This window comes from Meleagris gallopavo, chromosome 7 (assembly GCF_905368555.1).
Source record: "Meleagris gallopavo chromosome 7, MGAL_WU_HG_1.1, whole genome shotgun sequence".
Taxonomy (NCBI): Eukaryota; Metazoa; Chordata; class Aves; order Galliformes; family Phasianidae; genus Meleagris; species Meleagris gallopavo.
This window is the reverse complement of record NC_139410.1, coordinates 11,353,329-11,366,601: the sequence shown is the minus strand read 5'-3', so window position 1 is coordinate 11,366,601 and position 13,273 is coordinate 11,353,329. Positions and strand designations below refer to the sequence as shown.

Sequence of the window (13,273 nt, the reverse complement as noted above, 5' to 3'; positions counted from 1 at the left end):
AAAAGCATGCTGAGAAATATTTAGTCTAAATATTTAGAAGTAAGTTCAGTTGCTGCAGATGAGGAAGCTATTCAGTCACTATGTAGCCTGAGTGTCACAGGGGACAGAGGCAAGGAACAATCCGTATCTCTCTGCTGCCTCAGCATCTGCGATTGCACTACTGACTAATGCAAAGAGGGAAATATCTTTGTGGACCATCCTCTCCTCCAGGAACAGAATAAACACTTCTCAAAAACAAACAAACAACAACCAAAAAAAAAAAACCAGACATGTTGGATTCAGAATTTTATAACTCAGATGCATACAGTTCAAACATACATTTTTAAATACTCATCCACGTGGCTTTTTCCTAGGCTGTTGCAGTACAAGAAAATAGGCACTGGATCTAGTAGCTGTCACACTGCAACATGTTGGGCTTGGAGTCCATCTGCAGCTCATTACTTCTCCAAAGCTGGATATACTGATGGCACCTGTGCAGACTGTAATACACCCACTGCTTTCTTTCACACAGCTCTTCAAACTCATGATCAACATACAGGTTACTTCTGCATCAGTGCTGCAACTACACTGTTCATAAGGAGTAAAAATACTTCACATCTTTGCCTCGCTATTCCAAGCAGTATTTCGCAGGCGATACATAAATGGACAGGTGATAGCACTATTTCTGTTTTTAATAGCTAATAAAAAAAGAATTTAAGCACTTGAATCTCTTTATAAAGTCCTAAATTTATTTCATATTGGTTCCCAGTAGATTCTGCTAGAAATTGGAACACCTCATCATCAGCAGGCCAAATATCCTACCTGTGGTAATAACCAAGGAAAAACCTTTCAAAATGGGACTTGAATAAAGGCATTAGACTTCTAGAACTGCCAAATGTTTTTTGTACAGCACCTACAGAATATGCTACAGGTGTTTCACTATTTCACGTGCACGTATGCTTTACTTGCCACACAGAACATTAACAGACTGCAGCACAAAGAGCAAGAGGAAGTTCTTAAGATTCAAATCAAAGTTTGATTTCATTAGTAACACTTATAACTGCTTTGACATGTCCTTAAGTCCCATATATAGCCTATATCTGTATACAATAGCAGGGTTTCACTACGATTATTAAACTCACACTTCCTCAGATACATGTGCATACATACACATAAGCAAGCTGCAGGTAGAAGTTTCTATAGGTTTCACATAGTGCTACATATCTCAACACACACAAAGACTTGTCATTTTAACAGAATTTGGACAGCTTCAGGACAGCTTGTTCTCCACTGATAGGCATTCACAAATGCCTATACAAAGCTAATTGCCACAACCACCTTCACACTGAGTGAGAGAACACTCAGGTTTGACCAGCCAGACTAGGCAACAGCACAGTGCATACAATGCCCATCCACACAGAATGCAGCTGTGCTAGCCAAGCACTTCTCTCACCCTGGTCTTTGCATCTGACTAAGGGACAGAGAAAATGTTTAAGCAGATTGCATTCTACACTGAATTATTATTTTTTTCCTTGTAAAAACTTGTAAAAGCACTGCCAGTGCTTCTACTTACACAGGTTCTTAACTCTAGAAGATCCATAACATACTTTAAATTGTATTCCATTTGTGAAGGAACTTTTTTCTCCCACTTCATTGCATTCACCAATCCAAGCCAGGCCAGTATTTCTAGTTTGTTGAGACACAGGAAAATACATCAGTTATTTATTTGCCTACAGAAATATCCTGAGGTCAACTTGAATAATGTATTCTGAAGTGTCTTATTAGATAAAAATAAGCATCTCATCTTTCTTTTTGTAGCTGTTCGGAATACAATTGAAGCTGTGTCAGTACAGCTCAATCTTCTTGCAGATCTGGACATCCTTTCAAAGCCAGCTGTAACTGAATATTTAAAACTGCTTAATACTTTGAGTTATCCAATGGAGAAATTTTTATGCTATTTTGTTACAATGGTCCCTCAAAACAATCCGATTTCATTTTACCATAACAGAGAGCAATTGAAATCTTATTCGAAACATACATTGATCATGTGATGTGATCTTCCAAGTGGTTAAGTTTCAAGGAGAACAGCATTAAAGATACTACTTCAAACTTTAAGAGCTATTCAGTCTCTAGCATTTAGAGACTGTTAAAAAGCTTGAAGTCCAAGAAAATCCCCTAGGGCAAACAATGGACTCTTTTTTGTTTCCTGTTCAAGGAAATTGTATACTTTGGACTCACACCTCTGAACAGCTAAACTGTATTTAGGCCGTAACAGCAGATAAGATGATAGTGTCACTTCGTAACACTGAAGCAGCCATGACTTTCCACCCTTCAGCGTGCTTCGAAAGCTTCATAATTGTTTTGCTAGCTATCCGCAATTTCACGCTTTTTCTGAGCAATAAATGCAAGACTGAGTACAGGTTCTGTACTCCTACTACAGTTAAAAACATTGATCCAGTACACTAAAACAACAACAGAACAAAAAAACAGAACACTGTGGTTAAAATCTTGATTTTGCCAATGAAAAAAAAAGAAATCCAAGCTGGATCAGGATGCAGCCCATTAGTGAATTTGTTTTGTGCAAGATGATGTTGACACAACACTGGCCAAACTCTGCCAAGACTTGCAATTAACTTCTTGCAGCTGGAATAATAGCACCAAACCCCTGAATGTTGAAGTAAGCTTTAGGGCCATGGAGAATTACACCATAGGACACAGCCTGAACATTTTAGCTTAGCTCATGCAGACTAGCTGCTCTTATTTCAGATTCTGTTAGTTCTGACCCCAAAGCTATGGGTTTTAAAGGCTGCACACAAAGCAAATAAGAAGGCAGGCGACATTGCTTTAAACAAACAATGCAACTGAAAACACAACTGGTAAACTGTGATCTGTGATTAGCAGTACATATTTGCTGTACAGGAGTCTCAGTTTAAGATTATAGACTCATAATGGTTGGAAGTGACCACTAAGGTAATCTGGTCCAACTATCAGCCCATCACCACCTTGCCCACTAAGTGTGTCTCTCAGTGCCACATCTACCATTTTTCTTGAAAACCCCATTTTGTCACTTCTGAACTGAATTACCTAATGCTCTCAGCAAATTTGGCTTAAGTTGTGGATGGATATTATTTTCTGGAGTTTGGCAGCTTTTACACACCTGTAGAAGAATGTTACCATCTATCCTATTCTCTAGACATACCTAGCAGTTTTATTTGAAGAAAAGTGTTGAATTTCAGCAAACAACTCCAAGAAACCAGAAATGCAACTTTTCTGAAGACAAAAGTTCAACTTGCATCAAAAAACAATGAGAAGTCCATTTTCAAGGTGGAAAAAGGCAACTGTTCCACACATCCTGCAGAAGCTGCTGCTAGCAACTTCTAAAAAGGAGATTAAATGTGAACAATATCGGAAAAGTTGAGAATGGTCCAGATTTCTTTTTTTAAGCTGTTCTTTTTAAACAGAAAACTGAAACAAAAGTTTCATCTCCAGAGAAACAACTTAATTTTGACTGCTCAGATTAGTTCACAGTTTCCCAGATGACATTAATTGTATTTACTCTGTCAGTTATGGATAATTTTACCTGCAAACTAGAAACCAAATTCTACAATAAGCCAAACTCTTCATCAACTCTATGCAGCATTTAACTCTGAACATGTCTTGCAGTTAAGCAGTGATTCTGTAAATGCTGTATACAGGAGCAATATTTTAATACAGGATTTTGAGTAAGTCATGCAGAAGATCTGGTAGATAAGTTGTTAGCCTTTTTGCTAGTTTTCCAAAAGCACAAAGGGTAAAGATCCTCTTCTGCCTAACACACATTCAACTAGATGACTTCTGGCATGCTCCCTTGTTCTGCTCACAAAGAAGCCAGACTGCTTCTGACAGGCTCCCAGTGATACTAGACAAGGTATTTGTAGGTAGGCCAGTTGTCACAGAATCACAGAATCACCAAGGTTGGGAGAGACCTACAAGATCATCCAGGCCAACCATCACCAATAGTTCTCTCTAAACCATGTCTCTCAACATGGTTTCTCAATCTAAACTTTCCTTAAACACCTTCAGGGTCAGTGACTCCACCACCTCTCTGGGCAGCCCATTCCAGTGCCTGACTCTTTCAAAAAAAAAGTAGTATTTCCTAACATCCAGCTTGAATCTCCCCCAGCACAACTTGAGGCCATTTCCTCTAGTCCTTTGCTAGCTACACAAGAGTGAGACCCCCAGCTCAACACAATCTCCCTTCAGGTAGTTATAGAGAGTGAGTCCTATACAGAAAGGAGAATAGCACTCACCCAACCGGTGAAGGGGCTCTCTGGCTGTGCAGCACTCCTCCTCAAAAGCAGCCCAGGTCCAAGAGATGCTCTCCTTTCAGTGACTGGCCCTTTTATGAGCCCAGGGGGCTCCAGCTGCATCCACCCCTCCTGGTCAGCTGGGGAGCACAGGTGCAAACAATTTGCCTGTGCTCCCTGGGCCAACCACACCCCTTCACCAGGTGCTCAATCACCACTTCAAGCCCTGACCTGTTCCCCTACACGCGTATTCACAGAAGTGAGTAAAGCCTCCTGGTAGAGGATACCTCTCTAATTGCCATATTAATCAATGGTTAAATGCATTCATATTGATCAGCTACACATATAGAGTCAGCAAAAACATCCACAATGTATAGTGTAACAAAATTTCTCAATGAACAGCTTAATTAGACCACATATGCACCCCAACTCAGAAGTGTAGGGATTAATGAAGTATTCTGCTTCCCTTGCAGTAATTAGCTTTCACCCTAATACTGATTTCTTTTTCCTTTTCTATAAAAGCAATGTTACCACAGCATGAAAGTGTTATTCATTACAGACGCATTCCTGCAGCACAAGCACCAGTCACAGGCCAGCATTCAAGGACTCCCTTAAATACAAGTGCAGGAAACAGGGTTCTGTAAATGGAAAATGCAGGAGGCAGCAAATAAGATTTTTCTGGAACAAGTAAATATTGGGAAAAGGGTACACACGGTGGCAATGAATCCATCTTATTTCAAGTGTGGGAGAATATCACCTGAATTATTTCCTCCACCATAATCTGTCATTAAGTTTAGTCCACAGCACTGGACTCCATTCACGTATGGCTGCTCAGCAGTGCTTCTGTAAATACCCTATTCAAAAGGAGTATGTTAAGAGAGCAGCAACTTGCAAAAATTGAGAGAAGACCCAACAAAAAGTAAAATGACAAGGGAATAGGACAAAACACAAGCAGCCTTAGTTTGTAACTTCTATACTTATTTGCTATACTTTCAAACCTAATTCTGAAGGAAAACTGAGATACCTGAGGAAACCCTCCCAGCAGATATTCTGCCTGGTTCTATCTCACTATATAAACAAACAAAATGAACAGCTTTTTAACTGAGGAGCATAACTTCTTACAATGAACACAGTGAATTGAAGGATTGTCATTTCTCACCATGCAGTTACTCCTTTGTTTTCATAGATTATCTTCATCTCTTCTTAACATATCCTGTAGTTTACCTGTATGCAATACATGGCGTGAAAAGAATTTGAAAAGACAGAAAGTGCATATTTTATTTAAAGAGCTACTACACAGTAAGTACTGACACAAATCTTCAAGTTGTCAAAGCACACAAAACTTCACTACTAAAAAACAAATACAAAATTAGCCCATAGATGGAAGTGATGACTTTTTATTTTAGGCAAAAAATAAAATAAAAATCCCAAAAACATTCCACTATTGCAGTTTGTAAAAATTTTTACTGTTTCTAGTGGAAACAGTTCACAATTCAGTACTCAAGATTTAAAACAACATTGTGCAAAATAGTACTGGCATAACTACACATAGCAAAGACTAGCGTAAATCAAGAATTCCATAGAAATGAGTAGAGCTGCTCCAGTTTTACACCAGTGTACATCATTTCAGAATAGGCCCTTTATGCATATCATCCCCGGAATTCCTCTTGCTTACAAAAATAGCCTTACATGCAACAAGTAACTGATCTGTACAACACACACAAGAAGACCTCCACAAATTAATCACAGTGTAACAGAGGAAAACACATCAGCCAATTTCATATAAAGACCAATCTAATGGCAGTTTTGGACAGCCCTTAACCGTTACTCTCAAAAATTGCACATTTCAATAAATGAAAGAATAAAGCCAAGCAATATTCTTCGACTATTAATCTAATAAAAATTAAGGTGAATGAGTCCAAAGAGGGTTGTTTTGTTTCTGCTTTTCAGCTTACTAGATTTTTCCAAAGAGTTCTATCAGAATAAACCTGTGTAAAAAGCTTCTAGTGTTTTCAGGTCAAATCCTCTTCTGCAATTCAGACAGACCTGTCAACACTACAAAAGTCTCCATAGTCAAATACAAATCCCAGCGAGGAACTAATAAGCAAAGACCATACCTAAGTACTTACTGATGACATGCAATGAATCAAGAAAAAACTAAGAGGACACCATTTACAGCTGGAGCATTCAGAAAGACTGTTGCAGTCCAGCTGATACAAGGGACTGGATTTTCACCAAACACTCGTGAATACTTAGCATTCTTTCCCAACTTAACAAGTAACAAGAGTCAAAACAATGCATCTAGATCATTCCTTGCGTAAATAAATGTTCAATAGCAAGACTGACTCCCAGCGTTGCTGAACACTCAAATTAAGAACATATACAGGTACATCTTGCAATGAATGGTAATTTTGTTTTCTTAAATATTCAGATTAAGGAAAACAATTTCATATGAAGTCTACAAACATAAAGAAATCAATTTTCCACAGTGCTTTTCATTCCCTAGTTTAAGGGAAGATGAGCTTTCTATTACCTTTCTAAGAGCTAGACTTACTGTTTTAATGCATCAACTTGCTTGAGACTAAGTCATCACAACATCATTAGGCTCTGACATTTGATGAAGGCCACTTAAACTACAAAATCACATGGAAAAAAGCACAGTCCTGACATTCTCAAGTGTCTGTATGCTTGTATAGCAAGGATCTTTTTCTGCAGGTTATATTAATGGTATATTAATTTCATAAGAACAGGAATGACAAACAAGCTTTGCTTTGAAGATATTTGTATTAAAATTATGTATCAGTTCTGTATGACTAAAGTTCGGAAAAAACTGTCCATAAAAAAGATTATCTAAAATACCAAATCATACAGTTTATAGAAGCAGGCCTACGCAGACTGTGTGTGCGTACACAATGAGACAACAGAAATCAAAACATCTAAGAAGTCACTCAGCAGCAATGATCTTGGTAACTACAAGTTACTGGTGTCTATGTGTTCTCCTCACTCCTCTTTCAGTTTCATGGAGAAGCTGTCAGATATCCCACAAGAAAACAGATTTCACTAGCAGTGAGTTACTGTAAAGACAGACGGGCAAGAGAGATAGATCACGTTTCAGCAAGAAATTACTGCCATACCAATTAACTCTATTAAACTCCATAAACAAAAAGAGGCTAGGCCTGAGGCAGAGGAAAGGTTAATAGATTTGACTTCTTTGCATTTCCACCCCCCACACTGTTCTTAAAGTTGCATGCTCCTTGTTTCAAAAGTCTCAGCAACAATTAATTCTGAGTATCAAGATCAGAAGCAGCAAGCTTTTTATATGGTAGGGCAATGAATCTTCAAAGATATTTCCCAGTAGGTTTATATTAATATTGAAAACATATCCAGCTATTACAGCAATAAAATGATGCAAGTACCTATTTTTAGAAGCATTTTTCTTCCCAAAAGGCTCAGACTTCAGTGATCTTAAAAGATCATAAGCTTTCAATTTCAGTAAACTCCATCTTAGAACAAATAAAAGAAAGCCCTGAGAGTAAACATACTTTAAGAGCTGATTTACATAATGCAATAGCAAATGCATCAAACACTTCCACAGTATGCTGTATTTAATTTGCACTCCCTTTTTTCTCTCAAGATATGCACATGCAAGCAAGAATTTCCTCCCAAGCTATATACTCAATATTTTTTATTATTATTATTTTTTTACTTTTCCATGTACTTAAATTTGTTGCTACATGATTACAGCACCAAGAAAAGTCTAAAGCTAAATCACGTTACAGTTTAATGAGAAGTCCTCTTCCTCATGCCTCAGATTTTTAAAGTAAAGAGTCCAACAGTCATAGCTGCCAGCACAGACCTTCATTAAAACAACAACAACCTCCTGGTGAGTTATGTGAAATTTACAACTGGAGGAACACTAGTTAAAATATCTCAAAAGATCAACTGTCAATGTCACCGAACGCTGCTATCAGCCTTCAAAGTTGGGTAGAAGTGTAAAATATCAGGAAAACAGTATCAAGTGTGTCAAGTTGTACGTAAAAATAGACCTTTTACATATTTAAGCTACAAAGTAGGTAATCAAGGAACTGACTGGGTCTATGCATAGTTAGGATTTGAAGAATGCCAAAAGAACTAGAAATCTTTCAGTATAACTGTGCTTGAGCCATACGTTAACCCCTCATAAAACGGAGTATCTCAACTCTATATACAAAAGAGTTGTTTGTTTTTTTCTCTTTTAAGTTATATACACCCTCAAACGTATTTTTAAATTGATTTAAATACTTTACCTTGCAGCTCTGCTATGGCACAAGACAGCACATATGAAGTTTAAGGCTAAGTTTTATATGCATACTTGTAAAAGCTGGTCTTGGAACAAGAGCTATTATATTTTCTTAATTCTGAGTCCTTAGTGTGGATTCACATTAAAGTAGAGCTGCCACAGCAATGAACAGTCCTGTACATTAAAAAAAAAAAAGTCATCTTGAATCCAATTTGTTTTCATTGAAAGCAAATTCCTCATATATTTCTATTTGTATTTTTAACAGATTGGCTCAGTAATATACACAGTACATTGTCCAATAATATACAATGTGAGCTACTGAAGAGGTGCTTGAGTACTAAAGCAAGAGAAAAAAAAGTTCCAGGTTAAGAAAGCTCACTACTATTTGAGAGAATCACTCTGTGATTAAAACAAATATCAGAATGCAGTTTTGGTTAAATCAGTTAAGTCTCAAGGCCATAATAAAGGCTATTTGTTAACTTTAGCCCTTCAGTTCTTAACCATCTAGTTAAGATGTCCTTATAAAGCACTATGCATTTTGGCATTGATGGAGAAACTCTTCACATGCTACTGCTACAAAAAAAGTAGATTTACAACAACTTCCTTCATCTAACAATCCCATCTCTCATGAATCCAGCCACACCAGCTCTAAACAACCTATCTAAAGCAGTATATACTAGTCTTCAAATTTCACTGGTCCTCCTTCAGAAGAAAAAGATTAATATCACAAAGCCTTATTAACTGATCATAGGACACAAATTTGGTGCACGAAGTCTTCTCCTCTCCAACAACTTTTTCAGTGTAAATCAGAGCTGCCACTCAAAAACAGAGCTTTTTAGTCCCATCTGTATGATCCTATCTATTTTGATGGGAAGAAAAATGGTATATTAAATTACGTTCATTCACTAATTTAACAGATGAAGTATTTTCATACTTCCTGGAACATTTTTCATTTGCTGAACTTCTACATTATGTTTTAAAGAGGGGCTCAACATACACTCTAAATGCAGGACTTGTGTAGGCCACTGTGATTTACACTTACCTGCTCAGTGAAGTTTATTGCTATCAGGCAGTTATTTACTCTGGATTTAGAGGAACAGTATGCGTGCATCAGAACTATGACTATTATCTGCAAAGGTAGGAAGATTATTTTTTTCTCCTAGTGAAATGTCTGCAACCAAATTCAGCATATTAAGCACTGAGCAAAGCTGGTATATTTACAGTACAACCTTTAGATAGATGTAATTAGGGAGGTATCTGAGACTGCAACTCAGCCAGGGAAGCAATGCATTTGCAAGTCAGTAGGAATGATTCATGCTTAACAGACCAATATTCAGACCCACAAAATATCCACAATTATATTAATTTGAAATGACTGAATTTACCTCTGTAAAAGAGGCTAGAAGGCAAACATTTTATAGGATGATATGACATTGGCATTCAAGTCACTGCAGGTTTTTTTGCACGTATCTATATTGTATTTACTCAAATACATCTAATGAACCCTTGGAACACAAGAGAAACCTCACTGAAGTCTCTGAATAGCTTTCATTTGAAATGGCCCCTTCCCTTACAACTTCAAAGGAACCATAAACTGCTGCAGAGGAGGGCAGAATAAGCATCAAAAAATCCTGTTTTACACATCAGCCTAAGTTGCTAATCAAAAAGGGAGAACATATCTGCTGCAGTAAACTGCTCTGTAACAAATACCGTGGCTGACAAGCCAACACATTCAACATACACAGAAAACACCACTATGACAAAAAGAGGAAATCATGCACAGGTATTTCAGTATCACATAGCCAGGGTCTATAATACAGTGAAGAGTCACTTCAGAGCAGATTTTTGTCAAGAGTGATCAACAATTCATGCCAACTAACTCTGCAAGTAACCAAGCAAACCTGTAAGAGGTAAGTGGCACATTTTCTGGAATAACAGGGAACCAGAATATAACATGTTTTTTCCCCACTCCTGTACAAAAATTCTGTGCGCAAATGGAACACTACTGGGACAAGTGCTTTAAAATACAATTCTCCAGCCAATAAACCATCACTGACAGCAGCCAGGTGAAGGAAGGAGTTTTATGAATGCGACTTACGGGAAGCACAAACTTATAATATCAATTTAAAAAATACACTACGTATTAACACTGCTTTCTGGATACTTTACTGTTTCAAAATTTTCAAACACATTAACTTGTCTTACTTAGGGCTGAGGCTGTTCAGGAAGGTCACATAATTTGAGATTGCTTAAATACTTCAGCAATCCTTTGGTCCCAGCAGCTGTAAAACAGCAAACTAAAATGAATCTTATCTTCTCTACTGTAAAAAAAAAAAAAAAAAGAAAAGAAAAAAAAAAGAAAGAAAGTGATGGGGAACACAGGGGGGAATTGTCACCAGGAAAGTGTCTTTTAAACACTACCCACTACACATCAGAAAAGGCAAGTCTTTGTTATAAAATCCACGTTTTCATACAAAAGACATTTTGCAAAACCACTTGATTGCCCGTCCCCTCCGCAGGTTGCATGGTAAAATGGGGTCAGCTGATTGGTCTCGATATTTTTCTTTCAGTGGTAAACAGTCAAAGGAGACACAAAACCACAACAGTTGGTCCTGTAAATGGCAGAGGATTACAACAGTCTTGGTTTTCATCAGTATTCAAAAAAAATAAAAAAAAAAAAGCAGGTGGTAAACAGAACTGAAGTCTTCATAAGCAGGAAGTGCAATAGAGCATCAGCTGCTGCATCATCCTGAATTTCTCAATGTGGTACCAAACTGTCATTATACAAACAGTTCAATTATGACAGTGCCATAAGTTGTTAAAACAATGCAAATAGCGCAATCAGAAAGATCCAGTCAACTGGTTCCAATTTTTTTCCCCAGTAGTTGCCCAGAAAAACGTCAAGACACTACATCTATCCTTCAGCTTCCTCAATACATCCTGATTGCTGGAGTATAGAGGTCTGTGGTATTACTGTACTTGTTCCACGAGAGATCCTGTCTTGATCTGTGTTCGCAGACAAGGAAGCCATAGAAATGGGCTGTAACAAACTGGGTGTCATGCCAGACGAGACAGTCAGACTGTGTGTAGTGCCCTTCAACGTAAGATCCTGCGTGGGAAGGAGTGGCTTGAGGATGCTGACAAGGCAGAAAGCAGAGCCACTTTTAGGTATGAAATTCACTTTGTTTTTGTCAGGGCAGTAGAAGGCTGGAATTTCATGCAATGGCTTTGGCCTAGAAATAAAATGCACAAAATTGTTTTAAAATAACATTCAACAACCAAATTCTGTCAATGGCAGGTATGTGTACTACAGGTATGTATCACCAGAGGCAAGATAAGGTTTAAATATGAAATATTTCAGCTAGGCAATGTTGTCCAATCCACATTAAACAGAAGTGTTTGAACTCCAGCATGTACTTGATTCAGCTATTTACTATCAACCATCATCAATTCAACAAATATTAATTAAAAAAAAAAATCTAGTGACAAATCAGTATAGAAGAAAATTTTTAGAAAAAATTGTAATAGCTCAGTCCAGCTCTGATGCCATTCCCTGCAAAAGCCAACGCTGGGCATAATCTGATTATTCTTAATAACAAATTGAGGGAAGGAAAGACTGGGGACAGAAGAGCTAAGTTATATGTTAGTGCCTCACAAAACAATGAAAGAAACCTTGCCAAAGAAAAGGCTACTCAAACTTCTTTCTGGAATGGATTTATAAACCATACAGTTTAGTTTCCAAAATGCACAGTACTTTCAAGTGCTGAGTAGCTTCAGCATGAAACCTGAATGTTCAAAATCTTACAAAGCATCCACTTCACTTAGGTTTTAACACTAATATAAATGGAATATTTGACATTAGGATTATAATTATACTCATGAATGGCCAATGGTCTGTAGCTTCGCAGTTATTTACAAACAAGTAGGATTTTTATGCACACTTCTTCCTTCCTTCCCTGGAAAGTTTTTTTTTTTTTTTTTTTTTTTTAAGAAAAAGGTTGGAAACTGTAGGGAAAAAAAAATACAACAAAAGCCAGTAACCAAATCAGTTAAAAAAAGAATATGAGGAATCAACCTTTACATTTTGTCTACAGATTTTCTTTATGATGTGCATAAAAGTCTGAGAGGAAACACATTCTGTCTGGCCAATCAGCAAGAATGAGCAGCAACTTCACCTCCCAGCCTGCTTGGGTATGGTTCTGGCCATGTTGAAAGGAGACTCAAATGCAGCTGGTGGGCAAGCATTGATGTGCAAACAAGTTCCAAGCTGGTTACTGGAGCACAGTTCAAGGTCTTTTTTTTTTTTTTTTTTTTTTTTTTTTTTAAATTTAAGAAGGAACAGGTTCTAATCTGATCCCTACAGCAATGCAAGTAACAAATTCTCAGCCAGTGCCTGAACCGAGCTCAGAGCAGGACCTCAGAGGAGAGGTCAGGCACCATTATGTAAAGGACAGTCTTGGTAAAGATGTAGAGACTGTAGAAACAACATCACAGTAGCACAGCACGTGATCAATTTTATAAATTCAGTGGAGAAGGATAAGATGCAGGAGGAGAGATGGCATCACCCTGCCAAGAATCTAGCATAGATACTAACGGTATAAGGATGAAGGCCTATTTCTAATGCATACACAGGCACAGCCTAAGGCCCAGCTGGAATGACAAGGGTTTATGTTAAGGTGGAAGCATCTTCCTGGGGAGTAGCATTGAGATTTCAGGAGGAGATCCCATA

The 13,273-nt window shown here is 37.6% G+C and overlaps 1 protein-coding gene across 2 annotated transcripts in view; it reads right to left on the bottom strand.

Moving 5' to 3' along the window:
* Positions 1-5,646: 5,646 nt before the first annotated feature.
* Positions 5,647-13,273, bottom strand: part of FAM117B (family with sequence similarity 117 member B) — a 29,336-nt gene continuing 21,709 nt past the window's right edge. For both annotated transcript variants that reach the window (XM_085228052.1, XM_085228053.1), the window contains exon 8: positions 5,647-11,777. In XM_085228052.1, coding sequence (XP_085084178.1) covers positions 11,459-11,777 — 319 coding nt within the window. In that variant the 3' untranslated portion in view covers positions 5,647-11,458. The remainder of the gene's footprint in view (positions 11,778-13,273) is intronic.